General features: G+C 34.0%; 1 protein-coding gene across 3 annotated transcripts in view; it reads left to right on the top strand.

Moving 5' to 3' along the window:
* LOC115208771 (microprocessor complex subunit DGCR8-like) overlaps positions 1–12,762 on the top strand; it is a 72,283-nt gene extending 59,521 nt beyond the window's left edge. For all 3 annotated transcript variants that reach the window (XM_029777103.2, XM_036502687.1, XM_029777096.2), the window contains 2 exons: positions 383–493; positions 4,288–12,762. In XM_029777103.2, the coding sequence (XP_029632963.1) occupies positions 383–493; positions 4,288–4,365 (189 nt within the window). In that variant the 3' untranslated portion in view covers positions 4,366–12,762. The remainder of the gene's footprint in view (positions 1–382; positions 494–4,287) is intronic.
* Positions 12,763–13,189: the final 427 nt, after the last annotated feature.

Genomic DNA, 13,189 nt, shown 5'->3' with positions numbered 1-13,189 from the left:
CTGTATGCCATTTACTATAATCGATTTTATTACATATTCTAATTAATAAAATTCTTTCAGATTTATTAGTAAAAGAAATTACAGAGACAACATATACAAAGTATTTATTTCATTATCAGACTCTTGTTACTTATGAAAATTATATTTTTCAAATTATATCTATAATTTAATTTTTAAAAAATCAAACTCGGCAAAATGAATTATAAGAAAATTATAAAGAATTTCCATAGATGTCTTGTTTTGATATTGTATAGACTCCCATTTAGGATTCCTCCCTGGGATAATAAACTGTCAGAAGTTTGAGTTGTCTTGTATTTATTATTTCATTTCTGTCAGCACTTTAGTTTACTAAAGGATTTTTTTCTGCATTATTCTCTTTCAGGAAGAAGAGCAGAGCATTACTGAATTACAGTCTCAGGCCAAGTCCAACAAACCCAATACAGCAGTGTTAGAGAAACTCAGAGAAGAAATGCGCAAGATTAAATTACAGAGGGTCAGTATTTTGCAATTCTGGAAATATCTGGTTCTTTGATGTAATTGATTTTTTAAATTTTAGACTCATTACTATATATAGTCTAATGACATTTTTATTATTACATACATTGATAAGGCAGTGAGCTGGCGGAATTGTTAGTCCGCAGGACAAAATGCTTAGTGACATTTTGTCTATCTTTATGTCTGAGTTCAAATTCTGCTGAGGTCAACTTTGCCTTTCATCCTTTCAGGGTTAATGAAATATGTCCCAGTTATAATAATGAAATTATTGTGTATAGTGCTCAGATGCACTAAAACTTGTCAATGTTTCATGTTGCAAGACAGTGTGTGAGAGAGAATCATGATGTCATAGGAGAGAATGTCTGCATGGATGATGGCTCACTTGCATTTAATAAGACTGCAAAGAGAGAGACTTGGAGACACCACTATGAAAGGTTGCTAAATGAAGAGAAAGAATGGGAGAAAGAGAGTGTGCCGAATGTTGACCCAACTGAGGGCCCAGCTATCCGAATTGACAGTACCTTGGTAGATAAAGTAATTAAGGATATGAAGACAGGGAAATCCCCCGGCCCATCAGGAATCACTGCAGAGATGCTTAAAATATCTGGCAGTGTCAGCTATAGTCTAGTCACCTGTATAGTCAATCAGATGATACATGAAGGAGTCATACCCAATGACTGGTGTAGCAGCACCATAGTCAACTACTAAAAAAGTAAAGGTGATGCATTAGATACGAATAATTACAAAGGTATCAAATTGTTGGATCAGGTAAAGAAAGTCATGGAGAGGGTCATAGCCCAACTAATTAGGGAGAGAGTTAGTTTAGATGAGAGGCAGTGTGGGTTTGTGCCAGGGAGAAGTACCACTGATGCTATATTTCTGGTAAGACAGCTGCAGGAGAAATATCTAGCCAAAGATAAACCTCTGTACCTGGTGCTGGTTGACATGGAGAAAGCCTTTGAAAGGGTCTCCCCTGATTCCTTATCAGGTGGTCAATGTGGAAACTAGGGATAAATGAGTGGTTAGTGAGAGCTGTACAAGCCATGTACAGGGATGCTGTCAGGAAAGTGAGGGTTGGCAATGAGTATAGTGAAGAATTTCGGGTAGGGGTCCAACAAGGATCCTCAGTCCCCTCTTATTCATCATAGTCCTCCAGGCAATAATGGAGGAATTCAAAACAGGATGCCTCTGGGGAGCTTCTGTATGCTGATGACCTTGCTCTAATAGCTGAGTCACTATCAGAACTTGAGGAAAATTTCAGGTGTGGAAGCAAGGTCTAGAGTCAATCTTGCAAAAACCAAAGTCTTAAAAAGTAGGAAGGCATAAAAATCACAAATCCCTTCAGATAGATGGCCCTGCTCAATCTGTAGAAAAGGTGTCAGTAGAAACTCCATAAGATGTACCTGGTGTAAACTATGGACACATAAAAGGTGCAGCAATTTCAAAGGAAGGCTAACTGGGAAGATAGTTTGTGTGGCAAATGCTCAGAGGCAATAATCACTGAAAATGTGCAGAAAACAGCTTCCCAGCTTCCATCACATGTCGGGGAAAAACTAGAAGTAGTTGATAGCTTCTGTTACCTAGGTGACTAAGTCAGTAGTGGGGGTAGATGCTCTGAGAGTGTAGCTGCTAGAATAAGAATAGCCTGGGCAAAGTTCAGAGAGCTCCTACCTTTGCTGGTGATAAAGGGCCTCTCTGCTGGTGACAAAGGTAGACTGTATAATGCATGTATGTGAACAGCTTAGCTACATGGCAGTGAAACATGGGCTGTGTCTGCTGAGGACATGTGTAAGCTTGCAAGAAATGAAGCTAGTATGTTCTGCTGGATGATTAATGTCAGTGTGCATACATGACAGAGTGTAAGTACCCTGAGAGAAAAGTTGGACATAAGAAGCATCAGATGAGGTGTGCTAGAGAGACGACTGTGCTGGTATGGTCATATGTTGTGTATGGATGAGGACAGCTGTGTGAAAAAGTGTCAAATCCTAGCAGTAGTGGGAACCTCTGGAAGAGGAATACCTGGGATGAGGTGGTGAAGCACGACTTTCAAATATTGGGCCTCATGGAGGCGATGACGAGTGAATGAGACCTTTGGAGATAACTGTGGCCTATGCCAGTGTAGCATAACCAGCCATGTAAAAGTACACTTCAATCATTGGGCAATAAACTGTGCTTGCAAAGACCTGTTGAGTCATTGTCATGGCCGATGCCAGTACCGCCTAAGTGGCACATAAAAAGCATCATTTGAGTGCGGTCATTGCCAGTGCTGCTTGACTGGCTCCTGTGCTGGTGGCATGTAAAAAGCACCATTCAAGCATGGTCAGTGCCAGTACCACCTGACTGGCTGTCATGCCGGTAGCATGTAAAAAGCACCCACTACACTTTCAGAATGGTTGACATTAGGAAGGGCATCCAGCTGTAGAAACCTTGCCAGATCAGATTGGAGTCTGGTACAACTTTCTGGCTTGCCAGTCCTCAGTCAAACCGTCCAACCCATGCCAGCTTAGAAAGCAGACATTAAACGATGATGTTGTTAATGATGATGATGATGTTGGTAACAAAGGGTCTCTTCTTTAGAGTAAGGGCAGATTGATGCCTGTGGCTGCAGAGGATATGCAAATGCTTAAAAGAAATGAAGTTAGCATTCTCTGCTGGATGTGCAAGAGACATCAGATATAGTGTGCAGGAGAGAAGACTGCGTTGGTATTGTCTTATGATGCATATGGACAAAAACAGCTGCATAAAGAAGTGCTGATCTCTAATAGTGGAAGGAACCTGTGGACTTAAGAAGAGTGGGGCATGTTCCTTTTTGAAGATAATCTATATTATTCCTAATTTTTGTTTATATTCCTTACAAAGTAACAATTTTCTACTCCCACCACTATCACTAATACTTAGTTTCTTAGTATTGTTACCATTATTACCATTTGTATTGTATGTTCAAAATGTTGATCTCTGCAACTTATTCAGCTTTTTCACTTCCCCACAACATTCCGATATCACCACTCCCCCACGACATTCCCATATCATAGACTTCACTAATATATCTCAGCCACAATACTGTTGGATCTACCAACTTTTAGTGTGTGTGTATACGTGCACACACATGGATCTACATACATTTGTGTATCTACATGTCTGTATATATCTGTATTAAAATGAATTTTGTTTGTGAGGCAGTTTTGTAGTACAGTTTTGATTTTGGTTGGTACATTGATAGTTGGCAACTGCTGTGGATTTATGTTTAATTGGTGCATAGATGTTTATTATATTGCTGTTAACTTACTACAACTACAAAAGACTCATTGACATCCATATATTATATGGTTAATTATGCTTGACCTTTATTGGTAACTAATAGCTATTTAATAGAATTCTTCTAGTTATATGAGTGGCTACTTTTGGATCTGTTTGGAGCCGTTGGCATGAAATATATTGTAACTATCTTGTATAATATTCAAGAGTATCATTCCAGTTGTATAATAACTTTTCTGTTATATACTATAACTGTAAGTTGTAGTTAAATGAAACTTTATGTGGGCCTGTTAAAATTCAATAACAAAAACATGCAAGATGAGTGTTTTGTTATTTGAGCAGAAAATCTGTGTCGCAGACGTCTGCAAATATGATGTAACAATCGATAGTTGTCTAAACCATTCAGAACAACTTTTTGTTGTTTAAAAACCTGAATACATTACATACATTACTAAAAATGATTTCGTTAATTCTAAAAATAAAAGAATTTGCATAATTTTGTGTAATGAAATTTAATTATATTTTTACTTTTTGCAGGAATCCATCAAATCAAGAGGAAAGTTGAGGCTTGAATCAGCTGTCCCTGTAGGAAATGTGTCAGGATTAGACCTCTGATACTAGTCCTTTGTTTACAGATGTTTGTTAATTTATGCTATCAATGCACTTAAGATTACTCTGTTGTTTTCAATTTTAATGCTTGTAGCCAATTGTTTCTCTCTCCCTCTCTCTTTCACACCCACACACATTCTCTTTCTTTCACCCACCACCAACTTTAACTTGAATGTCATTTGAAGAAAAGTAATATTGAGTCAATGACTTGGTCATTTTTCCATTACTGCACTCAACTATCAATCTGATCTTCCACAAAAACACTACCCATTTCTGTCTGTCTTAGCCATAGTTGTTTGAAGTGTGATTGAACTATATGGCGTCCTCAATGTTTTTCTTATTTTTGTGGGTGGGGGGGGGTCTACTTTTGAGGAACTTCCTACATGTCATCTTTAAAAAAAATCTCTTTACACTTTCCAGTATCTTGCACTATAGTTGTCAATTGTTTGCATAGAACTGTTTGTTATCTCAAAATCCAGCAACTAATTACACTGTATCTTATATGTTATTTTTTTATTGCATTTACATTTACACTGCATCACTTCAATTAGAAATGTGTTGATGTTGTGTAGCTAGCCTTCCGCTGACTGAAGAGGGACAGATGTTTGTTTTTGATAAACTTCATTATAACTCTGGACTTTTACATGGAACTTAAAATGAAAGCATTTGCAGTCGGAGGATGAAGCACAATTGTTAATCCAGCCACCACTTCCTCCTAGCTCATCTAATTCTGTGTGCTCTCATTTATATATATACAGAATAAGTGGGTGAAAAATTGTGATAACCAAGGGAGGCAAGTACTCCTTGCCCATTCCATATTCTTCTATTACTGCCTCATTTAAATATTTGGATGTTGACATTACATATACACACATGGTTAGTTTCCCATTCCTAAGCTATCATGGTTAAAGTGAAATTAGCTAAAATTGGAGTAAAGTGATGATAGCCTTTTAATAATTTATTTCTCATATATCAGTTGTTGTGTATTGTGCGTGCGCACGCACACATACACACACTGATCAATATTTTCAGATTCATATGTAATTCTTGTTAATTTAAAATTCTCAACTAAAGAGGAAATCCAAGATTATGGTTGAATTTTCAAAGCAGATATATTTTATGGTTTATGGTGGGCTAACTCCTTCATATGCAAGCATACATAGTGTGTGTGTGTGTGTGTGTGTGTAATCTCTTTAATAGATACATTTGATTTTATTCTTATAGCCCCCAAGCACAATATAAATTGTGACTCAGATATTTGAAGAAAAAAGTTTGCATTGTTCAAAACAGTATCATGTGAGATACTTTATAGCAGGTAGTCATTTTGTTAGATTTTAAGTAGTGTCTCTTGCTCTAAAAATTGGTGTGGATATGGTTCAGTTATTCCTCTCTATTTGAAATGTAATCTGACCAGAGTTTTTTTTTTTTATTTTCTTCGTATTTTAGCTTCTTTTCATACATATATATTTGTCAGGAATCAGGATTTAAGTAAAAGTTTTGTCTCCTTAAATTGAATTATTCACATGAAACCACTTTTCTTTGTTTTTAGTAGATTATTTCATTTCTCACTACCAGAAATATCTCTGTTCTGATCCAATTTTTTTCCTTCATTGGTTGTTTTTACTATATATAACTGTTAAAAATGTAAAAGGCCCTAGCATTTATGTGTCTTTCCTTGAAGGGAATCTGAAATCATTTATGCTGGGATTAGTTTAGTGAAGTTACATTAGAAACCATTTATTTTATAACTATTTTCACTTTATATGAACTTGATTTTGGAGTCAGTCATCAAAAATCAAAATGCTTTTTCAAGTTGCAAGGACATTGGCTCAATTATGCATTTACTACTCTTGTTTCTCTTAGTCACTTATTTTCACTGGCAGCTGAAGGTAATTAATGCAGTGAATAAACACTGATATCATCATGATCATTATTATTATCATCATTATTATCAATTAAGTGGCTATTTTTTAAGTCAAGTTTAAACCCAGAAAAATGAAGGTAATAGATGTGTGAACTAGTCAATTTTTAATTCACAATTACCATCATATTGTCTCTCCTTCCATTATTCCTTGGCATCTAATACATTATATTGTCTTAATATTGTCTACAGCTGCTATTTCACATGCTGAATATGAATTTAAATTCTTCTCTTATTGTTCCTTTCAGTGTTCTTATACCTCATTACAATATATTTAGCTTACTGTAAAGGGACATTATCTTAAAACTCAGATTTAGAGGAAGTACACAGCTGTCACTGAAAATCTCTATACATCAAAGTTATATTTTGTACCTATGTCAGAAATCAATATTTTTCATCTTCAAGACACTCAGGCGCTACAAATCTTCCATATATTTCTCTTTCCTTGCAATACCTTAAAAGCTGTTGTAATTCTGCTGACAACTGATCAGGTATATTTTTTGCTACAATCTCTCCCTCTCCTTACTGAAGATGAAAGACAGTAGCCAGGTATCCAGGTATGACAAGAATTTGAACTATAATTCAAGCTCAAATTCAATGGCTTTAGGCTGTGCAATGTTCCTAGTGGATTGCCAGTGTCATCAAATAGTGTTTCTGTGATAATGATAGCAGTCTATCATCAAATGAGATCTCTCTGCAAACCTGACAGTAACATATCTGCAACAGCTGACACTAAAAGGTTTTTGTGAATATTAATGTGAAAGAATTATTTGAATTATCAGTAGCTGCAAAACAAGAACTTCTCTACATTATAATATTCCCATTCATAGCACATTCTTTTGTGAAGCTATAATTTCTTTGTCAAAGGCTTTTTATTTAGTCTCTCTTTTACAAGAATTTATGCCATCTTTTATCAGTTTTCTAATTTCATTTATATCTCGTTGCTATTGTAAATATCAACTTTTTCTTTTATTGATTCATGCTCTGGTTTCACCTCCTAGAGTTTTAACTGCTTGTATTAAACCTAGTACTTTATTTGACACTTATTTTATTGATGATGTAAGAGATGAAAGGTAAAATCAACCTTGGCATAATGTGACTAAATGCCACATGCTGATTTTGATTGACCATCCCATGCCAGTGTGTGTACAGACACACATACTCACTCAAACACGCAATGTTATTGAACAATAATAATCAGTATTCAACACTGCATTTGGTGCATTCGTTATTTGTGAATTAACAAAGCTACCAATAGTTTCATGTGGAAAAGGTATCCACATTTCTTCAAGCAATCTATTTAAAAATACTGGTAATCGTCTCCATTTTTGAATGGAGACAATTATCAGTGTTTTTAAAGGACAGCTTGAAGAATTGTTGATACCCTTTCCACATGAAACCATTGGTAGCTTTGTTGATTAAAAAATAAAGTGTGTATGTACATCTGATGATTTTTGTATATGCATTCTTCACAGTTACTCTTCTACTAAAATATAATTCTCAAGACTGCTTAACCTCCCCAAAGTGCTGCTCAGTAGGATCAAATCTGGAACCATGTGGTTTCTAATTGAACTTAACTACATAGCCATAGTCTGTTGTTTATCTTTTCTAGATAATTACTTTATCAAATGTAACACTCTCTTGTAAGAAGTTTACCAGTAGCATATCTATTGTTATAATGATTTAATACAATAAAACATGCAATGGAATTGCTTTAGCGACTAATTTATGACGCTTTATAGTACATTATGATAACAAAATATACCAAAGATTATCACAAAAAAAGACCAAAAATGAATATAACCATAAATAGTTTTAAATGGGTAGTATGATTGTTCCACAGTTAGTTTTTGTTTAAACATCTGATATCAGATCAAGTGATTTGCTAAACAAGTACAACTACATAATCAATTCACTGATTTTACTTAATTAGCACCATTGATCTGCTTCTTTTATGGAAATATGGGATTTGAATGAATTTGCTGAATGAAATACACTCAAACATTTTTAGTAAAATGCAATTTTACATTTAGTTGAAGAAAGGAAACAAAAACCTGCTTGTTTTGTTAGAAGAGGTGAGATAATTTCATTAAATTAATTTGATTGTCATGCTTAAGAGGAAAATCTGATCATTCTTAAAGACAGTGACAGTCTCTGAAGAATAGACAATATGAACCTACTTAATAAATAGAGGTTTTTACTTATGTAAGTGTGACTGTACTGAATGATGTATGAAAATAGATTCTTAATGAACTGAAAATTTCCTCTAAACTAGATAAAGAAAACAAAAGTCTAGTGGCATTTGTTAGCAATTCACAAAAAACAGAAGAGTGTATTTCAATGAATTAAGATTTAACTCTTAACATCCTGTATGGCACAAATCTGCACAACATCATATGTTTTTCTGTCAGTCCTATGGTGCCTAAAACCATCTGAAATGAACTACTCATGTTTATACTTTTGTGGTTTTTGGAAGTAATATGCTCTCTAATCTAGAGGAGAAAACTTTAAAATCCCTTCCACTATCATATAAATTCAGTGCATCCAGTCATACTTAGTTAAAAACCATGCCATTGTCTTGAGCTATTTCTCTTAGCTCCACTAATGTCTTTCAAGCAGTTTTTATTAGCCTCCTGCTCTAACTTGCCTACAGCTAGATTATTAATATATAGATATAAATTATGCAGGTCTTGTATATTTTTATCTGTTGCAATATGTTTGCAGGTACAATTTAAGACACTGACCTTTGTGTGCACTGCCATTAAACTAAATTGTAACCTGTATATTTGAGATTTTGGTTCACAAGCAGCTAAGAGAGGGAATGTTTGATGTTTCATCATTTCTGGCAGCATCACTAAAAATTATTTGCAGGATAGATTTGACTTCACTCTTTTCTTATTTTCATCTTTTCTATGTATTAGAACTATTTCTTCCATGAGTTAACCTTTTGCAGTTTGTTGAGGAACTGAGAAATTGGAGATTATATTGATTCAGTAGGCTTTTATTACGTAACTCTACCTCATAGTTTGCTAGCCTACTTGTCATTTTCTCTACTGACAATTATAATTAACAATAGAAAATAAAAAAATGCAGCTGTGTAGTTTGTCTAAATTACAGCTTGAGCAAATTTTTTTCTTTACAAATTTATTAATTTAATAACAAAGGCTTTCTGAAAACTGATATCTTTATTCCATTTTGAAAACTAACATCTATATTCCATTTTGTAAACTAATATCTTTAGTCCCTGTCAATCTTATGTGTTGTTTTGTTTCATTTTCATTTTGTCCACCTGTAAAAGATCTGCTGGAAAATTTCATTCTGTTTCTAAACAATGTTAAAATATTTTGCTCAAAACATAAATGTCTTTGCACTAACATTCCATCATAATATAAGATCATGAAGCTATTTGGCTTACCCTTCAGTCTGTCAACATCCTTTGCTTATGTTAAGTTGCTGTGCTACATAATTCATCTCCATCTTCTTTTACCTTTATATCAAGCATACTATTCTCTAAGTTAGTGATAATCTGGCATATATTTCAGTATTTAATTTCATGTCTCTTCTTTATTCCACTTTAATAAAAATAAAATGGGACAATGTAATGTGAATGTTGAGGATTCTTCACTGTGAGAGATTATTAGAGAGATTTTGCTTGTTGGCTCACTAGATTATTGAGGATGTTGATCAATGAATTGTCACTCTGTAATTGATAGTAGTAGTAGGTTTAGCATAATATACAATTTCAAAATATATTAACAGATCAAATAAGAGTTTAAAGTGGTTTAAATGTCAGCATTAATTTTTTTTATATATATTTAAAGCAAAACTGGGTTGTCTATTATGATCAAAATAGCACCAGAATTCTTTGTAGCAGTAGGTCAGTCATATTTCTTCATAATCCTTTGCACTATATATATATATGTATGTACTGTTTTGGTGTCATTTGTCTAAATTGTGTACTCTGATGCTGCCTATCAGCTGGTATTAGCCACTAAGTCCAGTTGCTGTACTTTTTCACCAATACTAATAAAAAGTAAGATATTTTGTTATCAATATTAATACAAAGAGTCAGAAAATGACCAGGTAAAGAGCTAGTTGAAATATGTCACTGTGATATGATTATTAAACTCAAACAACAATGAAAATCATGCTATTCATTGGTAGAGTAATTTTTTTGTTTTTTAGATGTATAAATGTATCAATCATAAGTTGTAACTGTAAAGATAAGTTGCTGCTGACAGCCTGCTGTATTCTGCTAACAGCAACTATATTCTGCTCTTTCCTGTCTGAGTTTGCCTTTGTGAAAAACTAAATATCAACCTAGCTTCATTGTTGGCTAATTAGTAACCACAAAAGGCATCCATGATTCTTATACAAATATCCAAGTTTGCCAAACAAACAAAACAGTATTTTCCTCTCTTTCATTTTCTAGTATAGGAAAGTAGATGTGAAAAAAAACACAAATTGCAAAATTTGCTAGCTGAAATTACTAACATGTGTAAGTGTTAGTGAGAGTATTATTTCTAATTGATGATGAATGCTTGTATAGCATGATCTTACAGCACTCCTTTACTTTTTTGAGGAGTAACATATAAACACTGTCTACTGTAACTGAAATGGCACACAGTAGGTACACAGCAATATCTTATGAAGTAAACTGTTTGAAAAATCATTGGGAAAAATAATTTTCTGTTGTTGATGGTAATGTTGTTGATAATAATTATGATGAATTGTGTGTGTGTTTGTGAGAATGTTCATCATGACTAGTTTCTCTGTACAGTGTTATTTTGAAGGCAGTATTCAATACTTGTTAAGGATATAATTCACCCATACATAAAACATTACTTTAATTGCATAGCCGAAAAATATACTTGAAATATCTGCTTAAACAAATCAGTCAAAAGTCTAGATTTGAAGACTTATCCAATCAATGCTAGCATGAAAAATCGGGTACTTCTCAAGTCTTGCAATCCCATGTTAGAAACATGGTGTGTGCATGCGCATGTGTATGTGTTAATTTATGTGTGTGTCTGTGTGTGTGTGTGTATATATATAGCACTCTTTACTCTCCAGCTGCTGGAAAGTTTTGTTTGTTAAATACTCTAGTATTCCATCTCTCTCTTCTCTCTCTTGCTACCACAGTAAGGACTTTTAATTACAGAATCTAATTTGCTGAAGTGAATTAACAAAATAGAAACTTAAATCCTCCTGGCTGGGTGAAAATTCCATTTGCACATTAAATTATTTAATATACATATTTTGTGATTTTATTTTTTGGAAGGAAGGGTTGAAGAGGGGATTGTGATGCAGTAATAACTTCCCAGCTAATCTAATCCAAACTTGGTTTTGATTATCTTACTGAAACTGCTTCACTTTATAATAATCACTAATGCTATAAATCTGGGGTTTTATACTTAAGTAAAAAAAAAAAAAAAAGGCTATGTATTTATGTATCAATAGTATTTGTAAAATGTGCGTCTGCTTTGAATTTTAAGTCTTAGATTTTGAAAGACTGAGTACATAGAGTACAAACAATTTTCTACTATGGAAATATTGCTGGCCAAACCCTGCTGTCTGGTTCCGTTCAAAACCAATGAATGTTTCTTCATTGCTGACCACTTCATTAATCATTCAACTCTACCCTTTTTCTGACCAATCATTCGCTCTGAAGATCTCCAGTAAATGAGACAATCGCTCAATTAAGCTAAAGATTTTGCTAGCAAAGAAATCAACAAAAAAATTATGTATATGTGTGACAATAACAATGAGTTCTATCTTGAATGTCTCCTCCTTTCTCTCCCCACCTCCTCTGTTTTTCTCTCTCTCGTCTTACACTGCTTAAAGGTTATGGAACATAACTTTTCAGTTGTAGGAGTATTCAGGAAGTTGGAGACAGTCTCCATGAAATTCAGCTGTGATCGTTACTTCTTAGCCGAACAATGCATTCTGTTTCATCATCATCACCACCGCCTCATGTTTTTACATATCACTTTGCCACATCTTTCTCTAGTGCATACTTTGAGGCGGGAATGATGAGGAAAATGAAAAGGTTTAACTTGTAGATCTTCCCATTTCACCAAATATCAACTGGTGTATTGCGCCTGTGATAGGAGTTGTTGGAAGTTCACAGCTGACCAAGCTATTTTCTTTTTGCCAGCTCCATTCCATTGTGTATATATCTTGACTGCAGGCATTACTGTCTAAAAGATGATTCCATCATCTGAACAGGTCAATGCTATATCATGGTAGTCAATATTGCACAAAATTTTTGTGCCAATTCTGGAAGTAAAAACAAAACAAAACAATATTACTTATTAAAGAAACAGCATATTGAACAAATTGCTTAATAACATTTAATCCATTGTTTCATTTGTATTCTTCTGTCTATTTCCTACAGTATTCTGAGGAAAAAGAAAAAAAAAAAACCTCTAGTCGAATTAGATACCAGAAAAAACTTGTTTCCGACATATATATATATATAATCAAGTCTGTTAATTCTTGCTCCAGTGTTAAGCTGTCAAATTAAAGATGATGTATTGAAGTTGTCACCATTGTGTTGATTATTTCTTTTTTGTTTTTTATGCAGATGTATGTTTTACATGCCTGTTTATCAGATTGGTTACTGTAGTGGGATCTTTTCCCTTTCAACGGCAGATCAAAAAATTAATTTTTTGTAACTGAACACTTTCAAACTTTGGACACTGGTAGAATGTGTCATATAAAACATCTTTTACTCTTAGCGTTTTTGAGAAAAGTTTATATTTTCAAAGTTATTTCGTGTTAAAGTTGTATTTAGGTAATTTCAACCAATCAATGACGTGTATTCAGCTGAATAAAATTACTGCTGTTGTTTGTCAACAACAACTTCCGGCGGTGTATATTTCGTTTGTCACTGTTATTTATGACATA

The sequence above is a fragment of the Octopus sinensis genome, linkage group LG1 (genome assembly GCF_006345805.1).
Source record: "Octopus sinensis linkage group LG1, ASM634580v1, whole genome shotgun sequence".
Lineage (NCBI taxonomy): Eukaryota > Metazoa > Mollusca > Cephalopoda > Octopoda > Octopodidae > Octopus > Octopus sinensis.
The sequence above is the reverse complement of the archived record's forward strand: the minus strand, read 5'-3'. Positions and strand labels throughout refer to the sequence as shown.